An 18561-nucleotide genomic window follows, 5' to 3' on the forward strand; every position below is an offset into this window, starting at 1 on the left:
TATATATATTCTCATACACTGAATGTTATTGCATACTATTTTACTATGTAATGCAAAAGTACACTGAGGTGCACAACTGAGTACCAGTGCAACCAAACTAAAACTGCCTTACCAGTTATTCATGGGAACCATGCTCCATCTTGAACTCATTTGCCAGTGTGAAAGTCTCTTAAAAATGGTGCATACAAAACACAAGTCATAAGTGAGCTGCTAAGCAGTATTGAATTTGCCATTCTTGAAAAGAGCCATTCCAGAATGCATTTGTTTTATCCGTGTCTTTTATGTCTCTCAGTCTTGCCAAAGCTTGAAGGGGAGTGTACAGCACGAGGTGTGCGTACCTTGGCTTACTACGGTAATATAGACTCCTCTGAGTGGAGTTTGTATGTAGGAGGGATGAGGGTTGACTGGGAGCTGGTGGAGCTTGGGGGATTCTCTCTGGATCCCCACGAACTCTACCTTAGCCTGGAGGTTCCACTCTATGCCACTGGCATGGCCTACGAGGTACAGGAAAGGCCTGACACCAGCCATTTTTCATTTGAAATCATGTAACAAGATGATTGATCTTTCGGTGTAAAATTATTACAGTTCATACCAATGTAATGCTTTCCTCTGTCTCTTAGGGCTTGGGACTGCAAGGTCTATTAGTGAGTGTGCTGGTGAGTTTAGTTCATCTGGAAACAGCAGAAGAACAGACTCATGTGCAGCGCTGTGTGTTCCCTGTGAGAGAGTTATTGGGTAATTTTTTACAAACCACTGTACTCTTAATGGACACTTTATCCATACATACTGTAACTCTACAGTTCATATAAAGAATTTGCCACTGACGATTCAAACGCGAGTTTTGAGCAGTGTAGAGTAGCGCTTGTTGTTTGTCATTTCTCTGATCACAAATACAGACATGGTTTTATGTTTACGTGGCACGATGCAACGCAACGTGTAAAAAGACCGTATAAGTAATTATAATCTGTAATTATATCCCCACTGGATGCAACACATGCCTCGTTTATAATGGGTTTTATTGTTTTTGTCTCGTCGTGCCTGGACACGGCATCACAGTATGGTAAATGGCGTAACATTTCCGTCACACGCTTGAGGTATTTGGCCAATCACAATGCACTAGATAGCTAGCCAATCAGAGCACACCTCGCTTTTCAGAACGGTGAGCTTCGTAAAAATCGACCCGTTTCAGAAAGGCGGGGCATAGAGGAGAAACGATGTACAATATGTGGAAAATAATGTGTTTTTTGAACCTTAAACCGCATAAACACATTTCATTACACCAAATATACAAAATAATGTTCTTTTTTTTGCAACGTAATATGACCCCTATAAAGGTACAAAAATGCATAAAAGCTAAGTTAATTGTGAGGTCATTAAACACAATTATGACTGTTTATAGTGCAGTAAACATTGGAAACATATCTTGAAGGAGCTGGTTTCTTCCTTTTGCTTTGTTTCTTCTCTGTACAGTGTGTCTGCCTGATGGAAGAATGGTGGTGATGGTCGACACAGCTGGTGTTTCTCCCCCAGTAAACCCCAATCACACAGCCCTGCTGGATCCTGCCTGTAGACCACTGGAGACTGACAATTCCAGAGCCATATTCAGTTTCTTCATAGACTCCTGTGGCACTGTCACAACAGTAGGATTTGAATATTTTGAATATCATCCTCAGTGTACAGAGAAATCGAGTAGTTTCTAGTTTAAGCAAGGGCTAATGGAGCGCTTTGTATTTAAGTCTTTATATATTTTTTTATTTCTTTTTTTTTCTTCTCCATGGAAAAACTTTTTACTTGTCATTGTGAATATACTTGGGTTGTAGTAGGTTACTCTGGTTACTCTATTTATCGATTTTAAGCAGTTTCAGCAGTTATGTATAATATCAAGATAAATATTCAGCTTTTTGACAGTTATCAGTATTTCAAAACTTTATTTTTATTATTATTATTAATAGATATACCACCTATTTACAGAAGTCTTCCTCTATCATTTATAAACTTTATCAATAAATCTGTTTTACCTGCAGCATGATGGTGATCAGGTGATTTACAGGAATGAGGTGAGAAACATGCCCCCTTTTCCTCCACACCTGAGACCCCTCAGCCAACCTCAGCCACATTATAGGTAAAAACCCCTTTATAATAAATTAATCATTAACTTGTAGTACACAATTTGCAAGACGAATACTGATTTCTGCCTAATGTTAGGGAGAAGTCACAGAAAAGACCAGAAATGCATTGTAGAGAATGTTAAATTCATGTTGAACAACTAGATGTGGCTTATGCAGTGCTTGTACTGGACGTGAGTCACTATTCTCTCTGCATTAGCGCTGTTTTAAACTTATTACTTACTAATGCATTCGCTTACTGGATCCTTGAACTTTCCAGGAGCTTACTGATTTAATATGATCTGATCGAAAATACCTGCTGCTTTTCATTTTTTAAGAGTTGTTTTCGTTAAAATGTACTGATTCAAATCATTAATTATTATTCCACTACTCTGCGCGCCTCCCCTGACCTGCTCTCACACCCCACACAGTGAAACCCCCTGAGGTAGACCAACTCCGCTTGCATTCATTCACGTGATTTGTCATGATGAGAGGTAATTCACGGTGCCCCCTTCTGGGTGCTCCGATCAGGATTTTTTTGTGCCCATCACCGATTGTCGATCACAGGAGGCAGTGTCTGCCGATACCGATCTTTTTGAAGCCTTCCTTTTTACCATGTAGAATTATTTATAGTGATGCTCCAATCAGGATTTTTACAGACATTCATTAAGGGGGGATTTTTTTTTTATTTGAGGGGTGGAGGGGGGCATTTATTTATTAAATTTTTTTTTAAACATTTTTCAAAAATGATATCTCACCTAAATGTTTGATCATTCAGTGCATTTTTGTTTTTACACTGGGGCAGTTTTTGCACAATAGCTTACACACAGCACAAGCCTGATTTCGTGAGCTGTACTGTATGTGAGGCGGCCTCATGCCAGGTTTACACATACTCCATTTGCAGTGCGTATGCAGTCCATGTGCGTACAGAAGCAGCACGGACTCACATTGTGCTTTCACACAGGAGTCCGCTACTGATCCGCGGATGTTTGCCACAAACACAACATTTATCCATTTTGATTTCAAATCCAAACGTTGTTACTGAAAATGCTTTTTACAGTAGTACAATCTTTCATAGACGTGTTTAAACCCAATAAATTATTTTACCCGTGCCGGACAGAGATTGAGACGGTGCCGCTGCATATCATGCTGAACCTCTCACATCAGGCGCGTCAGCTTGAGATCGGTTTTATCGGCCTTTATAGAGACCGCCGATCAAACTTCCCCAAGCCATTATCGGACGATAGTGATCAGTTGCAGATCAATCGGAGCACCCCTATTTATATAGTGTCATTTCTAATCACCCAGACACTGACGCTTTGACTCTGAGTACCAACAGCATGTCAGAAGTGCCAGTATGCACAAAAAAAGTGCCGGTAAGCTAAAGAGAAAAAATAGACGTGCCGGTGTTGTGCCCATTTTCGACCCCCTGCCAAATTATTACCCCTCTCGTTGAAATCGCTATCTGATTGCCTAATCCTAACCCCTCCCCCACACCTAACCCTAAACCTACCAATACTAGGGGGGTAATAATCTGGCAGGGGTCAGAATTGGGCACAACACCGGTACTGCGTACCGGCCCACTTCAAGCACTGGGCTTATGAGAAAGTGTATTTACTAAACTATTATATGCATTGACTCTGTAGCCCCTACTAATTAGGCTAAAAAAAAAAAACTTCAGACAAGAACTTTATTGAAGTTTGAAATTTAGGCATCAGAGAAAAATGCAGTTTAAGTGTGTAAATGTGTGGCTCTGATGAAGTATATTTATCTGTATATCCCACTATTTACCATTAGTTAGTTTTCTGTATTTCTCTTGGGTTCAGGGTTCCACTTGGCTGTGTCCATCCAGAAAATGGAAGTCGCACTCTTGCCATCTACCTGCCATCCCATTCTCCCACATTTCTACCTATGGAACACACACATAAAACAGCCTTGCACTCACACACAAGGCATCCTGAGGGCAGAGGTGAGGAACAGATCAGACATTCACAAGATATCTTAACAGGTAAACAACCTACTGAGATTGATACTTGGGTCTGAGGATGTCATGCTCTTGTCAGGCAATAATTACTTGTGAAACACAGATGTCACCGGGCATGTCACATTTTGGCATCAGCCTCCTTTGGCTACTACCAAGTGATGGATGAACCAACACCAAAATACTGTTGTGTGTAATTGGACGCACAGCCTTTGCTGTCAGTAACAAAAGATATGGGAAGTTTTTCCTCTCCTGTTTGAAAGCTGATTAGTCAATTCAAGTGGTACTTAAAAATATTTACATTTGTAGAGGTTTAGCTAACAAAGTTTCACAATCCTGGTCCTGAATATAACAATGCATATTCCTTAATTGCTGTACTGTTATCCAAAAGGCTAACAGGCTGTTAAGATTAATATAACTTTACGTGAAAAAAAAGCACTAATTTCTTTATTCACTATACTCTTACAGATCAAAAAATCCACTCACTGCCAGCTGGAGGATGACACCCCTAAAGGTAATTGTTTATACTTTTGAGAAAGAAATTAAATGTGCAATCAGTATTTACTAGGGTAAATCTGCCCCATTTTAACGGATTTTACACGCATATTAATAAATATTGTATTGGGTGACTTGTGAATAGGGTGTTCTACATAGGAATTGAATCAAAAACCTTTGTGGTGTGCTTTATCCAAGGCGATAGGTCACAGCAAAGTCAAAGAAGACTGTTTTATCAGCCAACATGGGCATTTTCACCAACACGGACATTATCATTGGGATAAACATGAAAAAATGTAAAAATAAAAACTAATTTATTTTTTTTTTGGTTTATTATAAATGTAGCAATAAAACCTGCTTGCACTGTTTCTATGGAGCTGAAGGTGGAGCCTGACAGCACAATGGAAGGGGCTCGTCCTGTTAGTCACCTCATGACAACAGCAGATCTGTCCAATAAAATGTCTTTTTTTCACAATCCAGGCTTCCTTTTGAACATTTTTAAAAACTTCTTGATGTTCTTCATATTCTAAAGATAATGATAGCAAGGGGGTTACTAATTAGCCCCTGCTTCGTGTGTGTGTGTGTGTGTGGAAGTGGAAGCTATTGGGGAGTGAGGGCAAATGAGATGGGCAGTGAGTATATAGGAGTCAACTTGGAGTGTTTTGACTGGTTGCTTGTGTGATTTGGTACTTCTCCCTCACGTTCCGCCGTCTCTGGTGATCAGTAGTTACTTCTAATGTATTCTCTGCTGGAAACCATCCCTTCTCTCCATCAGAGAGACGCATGCCTTCATACCAACCTTGACGAGCAAAATGGAAATCAATTTTAGTTTTGAGAATTACAAAAAAAAATTTAAGTCATTTTATTTTAACTGTACCTTCACTGGTTTTGCGCAGCACATTGATGACATCAGATGGCTCCAAGCTAAGCTCATCTGCCTGTTTTGCCACATACTGACTGACACACTGCACTTGAGGACAGTCTGATTGACAAACAGACACACACACACACAAAATGAAACTCATTGTATAGCAGGATAAACTGTGTATCATAGAGACCTTATCCAGAATATAATTGCGGAAGCGTCCTCTAAGTGTATTTTTTTATTTATTTTTTATTTATTTATTTTTTTAATAAGTGGGCTTAACTACTATGTACTTACATTTTAAATTAATAATTTGGTACAATGCACTTATTGTGTACATGCTTTTACATTGTACTTATATTTTAAAAATACCTGCATGTAATTACATCTGTAATTTCTGTAATTACATGTATAATTACACTGTTGACCCATCCCTTACCCCTTAACCCGACCTTAATCCTACCCATACCACCAAACCTGTCCCTAACCTTACCCGTATCCCACCTCAATAGCAACAAAGGTGTTTTGCAATACAATATGAACACAATAAGTGCATTGTACTTATTTTTTGATGTAAGTACATAGCAGTTCATTCCACTTAATATAAAGTCTGCCCTTTTTTTTTTTAAGTGGAATGAACGGAAGCAGCTTTCCTAGTGAAAAATAAATATACTCAAATGTACTGTATTTGAAATGCATTTATTTCATGCTATGTTGGCTACAAGTACATTTACACATTTATATACTTTATACATTTATGTCCTGCAATTGTACTTTTAGTATGCTAAACTGGAACAACTTTTTGCAATTTATTTGTAGTACTGAAGTATTGTGTTGATTGTTAGTAGAACGATTGCAAAAAGTAGAACTATTGCAAGTTTACTTTAGGTATACTTTGAATAATATCGGCCTTTAAATGCAAGATCTTTAAAGATCATACAATCCTCATCGATAGTGACATAACACATTTTAGGATTAATATTAAGAAATATGCATTGTGTACAAGTAGTACTCCAAATAAAGTTTAATTATAATTTTGGTAACACTTTATTTTAGGGTCTCTTATCTAGTTGCTTATTAGCTTGCATATTACTAAAATATTAGCCATTTATTAGTACTAATTAAGCACATATTAATGACTTATTCTACATGACCTTATTCTACATCTCTAATCCTACCCAATACCTAGACTTAACTACCTTACTAACTATTAAAGGGTTAGTTCACCCAAAAATGAAAATTCTGTCATTAATTACTCACCCTCATGTCGTTCTAAACCCGTAAGACATCCATTCATCTTCGGAACACAACTGAAGATATTTTTGATGAATTCTGACAGCTCTCTGACCCTCCCATAGACGGCAATGTAATTACCACGATCAAGGTCCAGAAACGTAATGAGGAGATCGGTAAAATAATCCATGTGACATCAGGGGTTCAACCGTAATTTTACATTTTACATACACAATTCACATGGATTATTTTACTGATCTCCTTGCTATGTTTTTTGGACCTTGATCGTGGTAATTACATTGCTGTTGAGGGTGAGTACTTAATGACAGAATTTTCATTTTTGGGTGAATTAGGATTTTTTGAGGGAAAAGTCGTAGTTAATAGTGAAAAAAGTGTTACCATACTGATATAAAAATTGAGTCTCGAGTGATATGTCAGTAAATATGTTAATGGATTTGACCTATATTTAGCATGAAATTAATGTATTTTTTTACTAGGGTTTACAGTCCCATTTTTCAGAGTTTTAACAGCCACTGGTCACCATTCACTTTTACTGTATGGAAATCAACAGTTCTTCTTTAGAAGTCCTTTAGTGTTCCATGGAAAAATTTGAAACATTTGGCAGTAACATGAAGGGGAGTAAATGACCAATGATTTAATTTTTGGGAGAGCATTCCATTAAAAGACAATGCTACTGCATTGTGTGATGTTTCCCACGGTATCTGTGAGGTAATGAATTAAAAGCTCACCCCAGTCCTCATAAATCTTCTCCTCCCCGAGTGCTGCTTTAATCAGTGGGAAAGCAGCCATCCACCTATGCATGTCTGACCTGGGGAGAAGGTGTTATAAAGAATGAGAGGTCAGAATGCTAAAAATCTAAAATGACAGTGATTTCTGTCTGTGGCTGGTATGAATAAAACCGCTGAGCTACATGCATCTTACTCTGTATTAGCCTTGAGCAAGTGTTCACAGGTGCTCCCCCGATAGTTTTCCAGGAAGGTCAGACAGAAACAGTGATCCAAGTGTGGCCCAAGATTGTTTTCTGTGGCCTGTACCTGAACCAGAGACCGATGAGCATGATCGATCACCACAAAGCGGTCTGGACAACCACTGAGAGGAGAGGGAGGCAAAAAAGGGCACCACATGAGGCCGAAGATTCGCTCAACTCGTTCATTACATTGCGTGCCACAGCAAAAAAATTTTTAAATGCCTGAAATAAGGTTTGTGTTTAACACGAGCTCAAAATATTTCCACATTTTATTCTAGAGCATAAAATACATCAGTAATACCCCACTTATTATTTATGTAATATGGAAGTTATCTGTGCTCTTGCAGATTGTTAACTCAAACTTTTCAACTGTAAATAAATACGTTGAAGTCACGTGACCATGGGGTAGTTCTTTATAGCCTAACGTTAGCTTTTTATGTCTGGTGATGACATGTAGGCTTTAAAATCCATAAAGTTTGTGAAGATTATCATGATGAACAAAAGGTGTAAGAATGAGAAACTTTCACTGGTCACAGAGCTTTTAAAAAGTCGATGGGAAAATCCTATTGGGATTTTGTTGAGGGACCCAGGGTGATATTGGCCTACAAAAATACGTCATCCCTACAAAGTTTTTTAAATTTATTTTTTCTTTGTTTTTGAAGGTTAATCTCAACCATATGCTTCTAACCTTTTCTTTGTAGTGAGAATGAGAAGGTCATTGAAGAGGAACATGTACACTGGGGTATATTTGTTGCGGATGTTGAAGAGAGACCCTCTTTTACACAGCTCTTGTAGTTCTCCCTGTTTTTCTAGACAGCGTGTTTTAGAAACAATTGGAATGACCTGCAGAAATCAAGAAACACAAATAGCACAAAAAAGAGAGAGAGAGAGAGAATATTTTCTATTAATAATATACACTGATCAGCCACAATATTAAAACCACTGACAGGTGACGTTTGATTAAATCGTTCACCCAAAAGTGAACATTCTGCCAGTATTTTCAACAGAACTAAATATGTGTTAATGTAAATAGAATGTTTTTTAATGGTTCTTTGCGGCTAGTTATAATAATAACCTTTTACTAATCAATTTATTTTCTGCTATCTAAGGCTCTTGAGTTGCTCTTTGGATCTTATATTGATGTCACATTAAACATTTTCAGATAAGGGGATTATTACTTCTAAGCATTATCTTTAAACAAGACAACTGAAGCCCTCTTGGGTTCTGTGAAGCAACGTGGATGCATTCTAAAAAAAATAAAAAAAAACTTTCTGTGGCAGTAGGCTATACCTTTGTTGGAAACTCAAATTTAGGAGTTTTTCATTTGACTAGTGCAGTAATGCATTTACAGACCTTGAGTTTGTCAAACTCCAGCTTGTAAGAGATTTGAATGAGCTCCTCCATCTGTTTCATCTGCCCCACCTGTGTGTTTGCCTGCGTGATTAGCTACAATTAAGAACGATGACAAGTGAAAATCAAAGCTGGATAGGAATGATAGAACAAATGCATATGGAGAGATTTCACATTTTTGAATCATATTTGAAAAGGTGGGTTAGATTTATTGTTAGTTGCCCATTTTACAGTTATTTTACTTCAGGGACATCAACACTCATTTTGTAAAGCTGTTATGAAATCAGCAACATGACATAAATGTTCTATAAAAAAGAAAATGTGGGGGGGAAAAAAGAGAAAAAGTTTACCAGGGGGTTATTAAGTAGTTTGGAAATATTTTGTTATTCCTTTATTCTTTAACTGCTTATTAATATTTGAAAATCTTATTTCTGCAAAAATTTAAGTACATAGTGTGGTGCAACTCGCATACAGATCCATGCAGAAAATATCAAATATCTTGACCTTTTATGATAAGATGATAGTTTGTAATAGGCTGTATGAATTCATATTTGTAAAATATTTCATAATAATAAAACATTTGATTAAGATGTACATACTTCCATGTTTTCATTGTGTACTGTATGTGATTATGTTTTACTTGACATTACACCGCATGTTTTTCAAAACCAGATGGAACCAATATGAATTCAAAGAGTACATTTTAAAGAGCTTTGGTGTATGTGTTTTAAACTAGGGTTTTAAAAGATTTTTCTTTATTTTTATGTCACTGGCCCATTGTAAAACAGTTTTGAATGTGACTCACCCAATCAAATTTTGGATTCAGAACATTATATTTTATATTTAAGCAATATCACTCAAGCAAAAGTACTTGTATACTGTTTCACTTGTGTACTCGTTACCCATAGGAGCTCACAGTTGTGCTGATATTCAATAAAACAGCACAATTGTGAGTGTGATATTGCTTTAAAACAGTTAATACTGATATTTCAGACAGAAGCAGCTAAAGAAGAATTTAAAATTCTATGTTGTAAACACTCAAATGTTTTACAGCTGTTATACTAAACATCAGCACTCAGTCAATCAAACTCAAGGCTCAATGCTGATTTGGTTGATTTTACCTTAGACACTGAAGCCAGGGCCTTGGAAGCTGTTTCCTCTTGTTTACTGCCCTTTGCAGTCCGTTTTTGAATATTCTACAAAAGGTTGAATCTAATCCAATTAACTATTGTCTGATCATTTCACATTTACTGGAAAAATTAGAGTAACAAGTATTTTTTTGAGAACATTAGCAGTGTGTATCTCACCTGTAGAAGGATTTTGATGCGTGTGATTCGCTGGAAGGGCAGAAGCATAAAGGATGTGAAGGGCAGACGTTTACAGAGTGGAGATGACTCTAGCCGCCTCATCACAAGAGAAAAATCTCTGTTACTCTCCCTGCCAGGACCACACATAAGCAACATGCCCAACAACACTGTTTAATGATCACTAAAACTGAACTTAAACTAAATATTTTACATTAAAATTATCCTTTTTTTGTAGGTATGGGTAAAAGTCTCACATCAGTCTGCTGTAGGTCTTCTCTTGGTACTGCTGATTTCGGACATAATCAATAAAGACTGAGAAATGGTTCTCTGAGTGCTCATAAATGATGTCACACACGTCAGCTATCACCACACTCTCGTCTACTCGCTTCAGCAGATCTCCTATAAACCTGAGAACAGAGATGTGCATTCATACCTATGGGGTAGTAGTTTTTTTTTTGGCTGAGACTAAATAAGTGATGACAGAATTGTCATTTCTTTCATCTGTCATCCTCTTGAACTTGCCTCTCTTTCTCACCTCTCGCTGACTTCATAGACCTGCAAAAGGTTGGAGAAGAGGGCCTTCCTATCATGAATGACCAGAGTCTCACTGAGTTCCCGTGACCCCAGGAAATGATCCTTCAGAACACGAAGGGAGCGCAGGTAGGAGGCCTCAGAGGTGAGCACCTCAAACATGCTCTAACACACACGTAAAATTTAAAATAAGAATATGTAACAAAGCTGAATTTGGTAAAGAAAGATGTAAAGTTATTTCTAACAGTGGTAAACTATTACTCTCACCTCTTGTCTCTGTTTTTCAGTGCGAGTGAGTTTATGTAACACTCCACTTTCCTTCACCACTGTTAAATCCTGCCAGAGTGTAATCTCTTCAAGGCCTCTCTTGGATCGGGTGCCAACCACCCTCAGACCTCCGGGCCCCTCGAGGCCTAGGGTTTCACTAACACTCCTCCTGTTGCAATCAGGACTATCAGACTGGATCTGACCGGCTTCTTTCGAGACCTTTGCCTGGTAGATCTGATATAGAGGTTCTGAGGATGACACATTGTTTTTGAGAATGCTTGGTTGAACAGCAAAAGATTCAAAGAAATGTTATTGCACCTAATGTTCATTTAATCTAACCAGTGAAATTCTATAATAAAACCAGAAACCAGAAATGATCATTAACTTGTTTTTAGACATCTGAAATGGATGAAAAATTATCCTCTGTGTGTGTATTATACATTAATTTAATTATCTCACCATAGTCGCTGTTTGGCTCCCAGTCACTGGAGATTCTCCGTGGGCTTCCTGTTTTGTCACACAGCCTGTAAGAAACCCACAACAGCTTAACCTGGCCACACATTACAGGGCTCAAATGAGTATCTATCACAAATAATAAAGGTCTAATGAAATTTTTTTAAATGTCATTCATCAACTTTAAAAAAAAACACTCTGGATGTGTTAACAAACCTGGGAGACAAAAAAGGGCAATTCCCACCACTTCATATTTTCATTTTGACCACTGTTTCCGACCAGCAGAGAGTCAGAAATAAAACCTCTCCTTTTCAAATCCTCAAAGGTTGGTATGTCAGGTTTTTATTTCAGGGAAAGAGGATGTGCAAATTAAACTCTTAGCCTACTACTTGAAAGATGTCGAAGATACAGTATAAAGTAAATAAGAATAAATGGGGGGGGGGTCATAAAAGTATGCATTCATTACATTTAAGTACATTTTAACACATTTAAGTAACCACAAAAGTTAGTTTGTAAAGTGCACTAAAACGATGGTCACAAATGAAAGTCTCGATCACGTGAGGAGGTAACTAACTACAGGCTGTCTCACTTCCCATTAGGAAAGCTATATTTGACTACATCAACTAAAGATAAGCAATCATTTAATTACAGATTTGCACACAATCAAAAACCGGTAACTCTTCACAATAAGGATTGGTAACATTATATTTTAAGGTGTCCTTGTTACACTTTACATGTACTTACTATTATAATAACAATTAATTATGCATAATTACATGCAAGTAACCCTAAACCAAACCCAAATCCTAACCCTAACGTTAATGTAGTTAATTAATATTACTCAGTACGTACGTGTATAATTACACTGTAACAAGGACACCTTAAAATAAAGTGTAACCTAAGGTTCATTAGTTAACATTAGTTAACTACTTTAGTTAACATGAACTAAGAATGAACAATACTTCTACAGCATTTATTAATTGTAGTTAATGTTAATTTCAACATTTACTAATACATTATTAAAATCAAAAGTTGTGCTTGTTAACATTAGTTAATGCATTGTGAATTAACATGAACTAACAATGAACAACTGTACTTTCATTAACTAACATTAACAAAGATTGATAAATACTGTAATAAATATATTGATCATTGTTCGTTCATGTTAGTCAATACATTAACTAACATTAACTAATGGAACCTTACTGTAAAGTGTTACCCAAAAACCTTTAGTGTCTTTCTTACAATGTCTTTAAGAAACCAGGAGCAACACAAAACCTACTCCCTGAAATTAATGATAGAAATTCTTTGACCCCTCTAAAAATCATTGCATAATTTGCACACTTTTTGAGAACAACTTACTGATGCTGTTAACTTACGCTTCCGTGTCAATAGACTCCCAGTCTTCAAATTCATCATTTTCATAGCTTTTGCCTAGAAAACAATCATGAAGCTTTTCAGAAATCTAGACATATGTGTTTCATTTTAAGTTCTGATAAAGCATTTCAAAACAGATATAAAAAAAAATAAAAAAAAACCTCATAACTGATAGAATTCCTTGATGCCCAAAATGATTTTGGTAAGTAGGACATGTTCCTGGATCAACATTAGGGTAGGGTCAGGATTAGGTCTGAGGTTAGGGGCTTAGACAATGTTACAATACTTAATGTTTGGGTTTAGGGCTATGTTTATTCGACATTTGAGACTATGTTTATTTGACAAGAAAGTTGTTAGGATCAACACAAGATGTCATGCTTGGCAAAATCTTGGCCACTATCTTAAAAAGTGCATAGTTAAAATATACAGTCATGCACAATTTTTTTTTTCTCTAATGAAACTGCTTTGTGTGCTGTGCTTTAGTAAAAAGCAATATTTGGACATTTTTCTGCACTCACCTGATGGGTTTGGCATAGATATGCGGTGAGACAATTTTCCATTCTCACTGCTGCTGGTGTTTCTGATTAGTGGACCGCCGCCTCGAAGAGAGACTACACATGGCAGCGCTGGCTGGGAAGACCGTTTCTTTATCTTTCGGTGGGACGGAGGATGTAGAGGAAGTCGTGGGGGAGGTCGAGGAGGGACAGCTGGAGGGGTCACTTTATTGTCATTTGATGGCAAAACATCCAAATATATTTGAGCATCGGTGTGCTCTAGCTGTGCATACTGTTGGGTATTTTTATACTCCGATGACTGATAAATCCTTGGTGGTAAAGGGGGTTTTGAGTGGTTTGGAACTGACTCATCTGCATATGCAAATCCATTCCCTGCTAATTTGTGAGGGCTGTGGTGAAGTAGAAAGCTTTGGCAATTTATACATGGAGGCAACGCTTGGGGTTTTGAATTGGGAGATGGGCTGTTCTGCAGCGAATTGACTTTATTGCTGGTTAGGTGTAAAACATCCTTATTTCTCTGACTTCCTCTGTTTAGATGTTTGTGATTCTTTTCAATCACAGTATCCATGTCATTTTTCTCCTCGTATAGAGGTACCCAGACTAGTTTCATACCAGGCCTTTGAAGATGGCAGAGGCAATGACAGTGTTTCTCCTCTGAGTGGGTAGGTGGAGCAGTTGAGCCCTGATGATTCTCTGTGGTGCCACTCACATTATTCACCTCACTGCCATCAGGAGCTGAGGGAGAGAAGGGTAGTCAAGTGCTTTATTAAGCTTATCAACAGGTCCAGACAGAATCTACTTTTTTTCTCCCCACATTTCATTTTTTGTGCTGGTAAAATGGTATAAAATGAGCTGAGAGTTCTACATCCTTTTTTGTAGGTGAGAACATAATCAGATTAGCCAAAATATTTAATAACTGGCCATGGAAAGGAGCAGGGGTTTGTGATCAGTTGCCTTCTACTGTACAATGCTCAAAGCCAGTGGTCCTTAATTGATTTCACTTGAAGACCCACATTTAACACCGGACATCAAGTTGCAACCCAACAAAAATTTTATGTTGTACAAGAGCAAACAAAATTTAAATATCACTTGAATTTCAATGGTTTCATGCTCTCAGCAGCCAATTCAGTGCACATAACATGTTTATCCTGCTTGCAAGTTAACCTGCATTTGGGTCACTGACAAATACAAGGTTTTCAAAATAAAGAAAATAACAATATTTTAAAAATCTAAAAATGTTTTACAAACAACTCCTGTACCCCTTGTTTTTATGTTGGTGTTATATGGTTTTAATTTAACGACTCTAAACCTCCATCATGTGATATCTACATCACATAATAGCAAACACAAAGTAAAACAATCACTGAGAACCACTGTTTTCAGCATCATTTCATATTTAGGCATATACAGTATAAAGCACACACATATTAGAGACAGATTTCAAAATGTTCACTACCTGATCGACCCACATCCACATCATCTATTGCCAGTTGAAGATTTCTTTCCCCCAGCATCCGTCCACTTTTCGTAAGTCTGGAAAATGAAGATATATCCTCTACCCTGTCCTTTGTACTGGGTGGACATGACAATCTAGCTCCGACTACCACAGACCTTTCATCTTGGCTCATATTTTCAGAGTATCTTCTTTCATTGCTGTTGTAGTTTACTGCCGTTTGCTTGTCCGTTCCTTGTTCAAAGTTACGCAATGCATGAGCCACTCTGCTAGAGGATCCAAAGTGGCTTGACTGGTGTGAAGCATTAAGGTTTGGTTTTGGTGGAATGGTAGGTTTTCCACTGGATGTGTTGTAGATTGACTTATTCATCATTTGATGCTCCAGAATAATTTTCATGTCCAAGTGAGCAAGATTTACAGATCAAAATCCAGAGACACATGGATGCACTGATATTAAAGTGCCAAATGCATCAACTGATGCAGCAAAATCCCTGATTGTGCAACAGTTTAGTGTCGTCTTTGTCAGTGAAGCCTGTGTTGTCACACTCTGTTCAGTTGTCATATCAATATTTTAAAAAACAATACAAGAAGTTAATTTACCTTTCACTGAGCATTCAGAGCAGCCACACACCATATGTGAAGGAATATTTTACCTCCTCCGGTGTGTTATACTTGTGAACAAATTTGTTATGAGTGATGTTAATAAATGTCACTAATGATGGTTACTTCTCCTTTCGGATCTTGTCCTCTGGTCTTTCACATGGCTTAAAAGGGAAGTAGGTCGTCACACCAAATGAACTGTTGAATATTTAGTGACATTCTGTAGATGCTGGACATAAGATAATGCAGTATTACTTTGATTTTAAAGATTATTTGATTATCTGTTTGATCCAAAATAAATTTGGCTAATTTCTAGAAGCATTGTAACACATAATGAAGTTACCTGCAGAGGTTTTTGGATGATGTTACTCATACATTATATTATATTATGTTATGTTATGTTATGTTATGTTATGTTATGTTATGTTATATTATATTATATTATAATATGTTATATTATATTATATTATATTGTATTATATTATAGTATATTATATTACATTACATTATATTATATTATATTATATTGATTTGTATTGTATTGCATTGTATTGTATTGTATTGTATTGTTGAGTTATACAAAGATTGCTGTAAGAACTCAATACCACAAAAAAAAAAGCATGAATTTCCATGTCTCGCTTTAGCTTTAAACAACTGAAAACTCCCAGTTCAACATTTCAGCAAGGCAGCTGATTCCAGACTGACCATAAAAGCACAAGACTCTACTTTCCTACATAAAAATATTTTATTGTTATAGTCAAGCTTAACGAGACTGCTACACAACCAAATGTATTATAAATCCAAAAAAATCAATGTGTTGACAAACAGTAAACAGAATATATTTTAAAATATCTGGAAAATATATTTTAACCATAAAAGTAAACAAGGATCTCACTTCCTCTATGACATGTATGCTGATTTGTGTTACTTTTTCAGTTCCTTCATTTTCCATTTACTAGGTTTAATTCCTCTTTTTATGCTAACATCCTCCATGACCAAAAATTCCCTCATGAAACCGTAAATGGACAAACACAGATAACATTATGAGTAATGTTACTTCATGTATATTACATTAATTCAGCCATCAGAACAACTAAAAATAAAAATCATCATTTTTACAAAATGACAGAACTTGGGGTGATTTGCTTACTATGTATTAATCGATTTAAGAAAAAAATGTATTCCAGTACATACATATGGAGACGTTCTGAGTTACACAATCTTTCTTCACACTAAGCACATAATTCATGCCTTTGTTGTTCACCATGAATCATTTCCTGTGCGCCCACCATTTTCTTTTCTTTTCTTTTTTCTTTTTCTTTTCTAGTTCACAGTAGAACACATCCCCCTCCTTTTGCTTCCACATAGTTGGGATCCAGATCATTCGGCAGTTTTCCATTTTGTCCCCAGACGTTAAGCTCCTGTTGTAGGAAAATTAATGTTTTATATATATGTCTCCTGGAATGCAACAAAGACATCACACAGTAAAACAGAGAGCCTTTGAAGTCTCCCCAAACACACCTGTCTCAATCATCTCCTCCTGCCATGGAATTGGTTCGTTCCCAGTTGCAAACTCATTGTAGAATTCATTGTCTTTGTTGTCAATCACAACACCTTTGATGGTGCTGAATGCTCCCACATCATCAATGTCTTTGGCATAGACCATCTTAGCATCTGGGACAAAAGGAGGAGGAAGCATACCTGTGCAAAATAAGAAAAGAAAAGATTTTTAAAGACGTAAAAAATGTTTTTTAAATTATAATACCTAAAAAAGGGGAGTAACATTGTGCACTGATGGTATCAGATGATACTTTGATACATATCTTTGTTCTTTATGAGTACCAAATTCAGTTACACTTTATTTTAAGATGTCCTTATTACAGTGTAATTTTATATTTAGGTACTGTGTAATAACAAATAACAACATGTACTTGCTATAGGGTTAGGGTTAGACTTAGGGTTTGGTTTAGGTTTAGTACCATGTAATTATGCATAATTTACTGTTTTTACCCCAGTAAGTACATGTAACATGTAACAGGGACACTGTAAAACTAAGTGTTACCCCATATTCATATACCATTATATTTACATATATGGCACTTCAAAGAAAACTATTTGCAAAAAAAAAAAAAAAACTTTTCAATACCATGGTACTTTTTAAGTAGTTTAAGTCGTTTATGATGCATATCCTTCCCTAACTATAACTCTAATGGACCATACCAGCCTCTAATCTCCCCCAGTTGAGCTCTTTAAAGAAGGACTGGTTCTTCAGTTCAGCACACTCATTGTTCTTGAAGCCAAGTCTCTTCTCTGGATCTTTCTCCATCAGTCCTTCACAGAGGTCTTTAAGCACTTGGCTGAAGGTTGGTGGGTATGAGACTGGGTCATTCAGGATGCGCCGTGTCACTTCATTGTTGTCCACCTGTGATACAGAAAAAGAGCAGATGTAGTTGAGCAAAGATGAGTGAGGATGCCTCAAATTGCTGTCATTTGATTTCTCTCATTGACAATCAATAACTTCTGATTTGTCACTGCAAATCACTGTCAGTGTGAAAGCCCCTTAACAGAGAGCCAAAGTGTTCGCAGGAGTATGTCTACCTGCTCTCCACGACACCTGAAAGGTCCCTTGGCGGCAACCATCTCATATAGAGTGACCCCAAGAGTGAAGTAGTCTACAGTGTAGTCATACTCTTTCTTCTGTAGCAGTTCTGGAGCCATGAAACCTGTGGAGGAGACATATCTGTTACTTACATCTAACCAGGGCCTTTTGCGATGCTGGCTTAAAAATATGTTAGATGTGTCCTTGTCTTCTTTTCCTAGACTTTTGATCCATTTTGTAAATTTGACATCACCAATTGAACCTCTGATGCTGTCCACCACCAATTTTTGAAAGCCATTTTTAGCATATATTGTTACATCCAGACTACCATGGGTAATACATCTGACCTGTGCTCTCATAAATTTAACACACACACACACGCACACACACATATATATATATATATATATATATATATATATTTAATCATATCTATTTTATA

General features: G+C 36.9%; 3 protein-coding genes across 6 annotated transcripts in view; 1 reads left to right on the plus strand and 2 right to left on the minus strand.

Moving 5' to 3' along the window:
- The window catches only part of LOC107730346 (uncharacterized), a 19815-nt gene extending 14765 nt beyond the window's left edge, over positions 1–5050 (plus strand). The window contains exons 13-19 of one of the 4 annotated variants that reach the window (XM_016541160.1): positions 293–501; positions 621–735; positions 1471–1640; positions 2025–2122; positions 3932–4113; positions 4555–4600; positions 4927–5050. In XM_016541160.1, the coding sequence (XP_016396646.1) occupies positions 293–501; positions 621–735; positions 1471–1640; positions 2025–2122; positions 3932–4113; positions 4555–4589 (809 nt within the window). In that variant the 3' untranslated portion in view covers positions 4590–4600; positions 4927–5050. Of the gene's footprint in view, positions 1–292; positions 502–620; positions 736–1470; positions 1641–2024; positions 2123–3931; positions 4114–4554; positions 4601–4779; positions 4869–4926 lie in introns of those variants that run through there. The other 3 variants (XM_016541163.1, XM_016541159.1, XM_016541161.1) reach the window with 3 other exon arrangements.
- arhgef15a (Rho guanine nucleotide exchange factor (GEF) 15) lies at positions 4899–15581 on the minus strand. Its single transcript, XM_016541158.1, has 15 exons — positions 14924–15581; positions 13471–14202; positions 12955–13009; positions 11582–11646; positions 11123–11370; positions 10860–11020; positions 10579–10731; positions 10325–10454; positions 10139–10213; positions 9021–9113; positions 8356–8510; positions 7622–7789; positions 7429–7508; positions 5459–5563; positions 4899–5380 (listed from the first exon to the last, which is right to left on the minus strand). Exons 1-15 carry the CDS (start codon positions 15315–15317, stop codon positions 5229–5231), a joined length of 2766 nt encoding a protein of 921 aa, XP_016396644.1. The 5' UTR covers positions 15318–15581; the 3' UTR covers positions 4899–5228.
- Positions 15582–16827: 1246 nt separating this feature from the next.
- The window catches only part of grk1b (G protein-coupled receptor kinase 1 b), a 17254-nt gene continuing 15520 nt past the window's right edge, over positions 16828–18561 (minus strand). Inside the window, exons 6-9 of the mRNA XM_016541172.1 lie at positions 18119–18243; positions 17741–17942; positions 17042–17221; positions 16828–16941 (exon numbers count right to left, since the gene is read on the minus strand). Of these exons, the coding sequence (XP_016396658.1) occupies positions 16934–16941; positions 17042–17221; positions 17741–17942; positions 18119–18243 (515 nt within the window). The 3' untranslated portion in view covers positions 16828–16933. The remainder of the gene's footprint in view (positions 16942–17041; positions 17222–17740; positions 17943–18118; positions 18244–18561) is intronic.

This window comes from Sinocyclocheilus rhinocerous, unplaced genomic scaffold (genome assembly GCF_001515625.1).
Source record: "Sinocyclocheilus rhinocerous isolate Xijiao unplaced genomic scaffold, SAMN03320098_v1.1 scaffold127, whole genome shotgun sequence".
Classification (NCBI taxonomy): Eukaryota; Metazoa; Chordata; class Actinopteri; order Cypriniformes; family Cyprinidae; genus Sinocyclocheilus; species Sinocyclocheilus rhinocerous.

Excerpts from the sequence above, each read along its gene's own strand:
- arhgef15a (XM_016541158.1), bottom strand. The coding sequence starts at position 15,317 with ATGAAAATTATTCTGGAGCATCAAATGATGAATAAGTCAATCTACAAC. Across the intron at positions 14,203-14,923 it reads TGTGGATGTGGGTCGATCAG|CTCCTGATGGCAGTGAGGTG; the intron begins GTAGTGAACATT and ends TCTCTCCCTCAG. Across the intron at positions 11,021-11,122 it reads CTGAAAAACAGAGACAAGAG|AGCATGTTTGAGGTGCTCAC; the intron begins GTGAGAGTAATA and ends CGTGTGTGTTAG.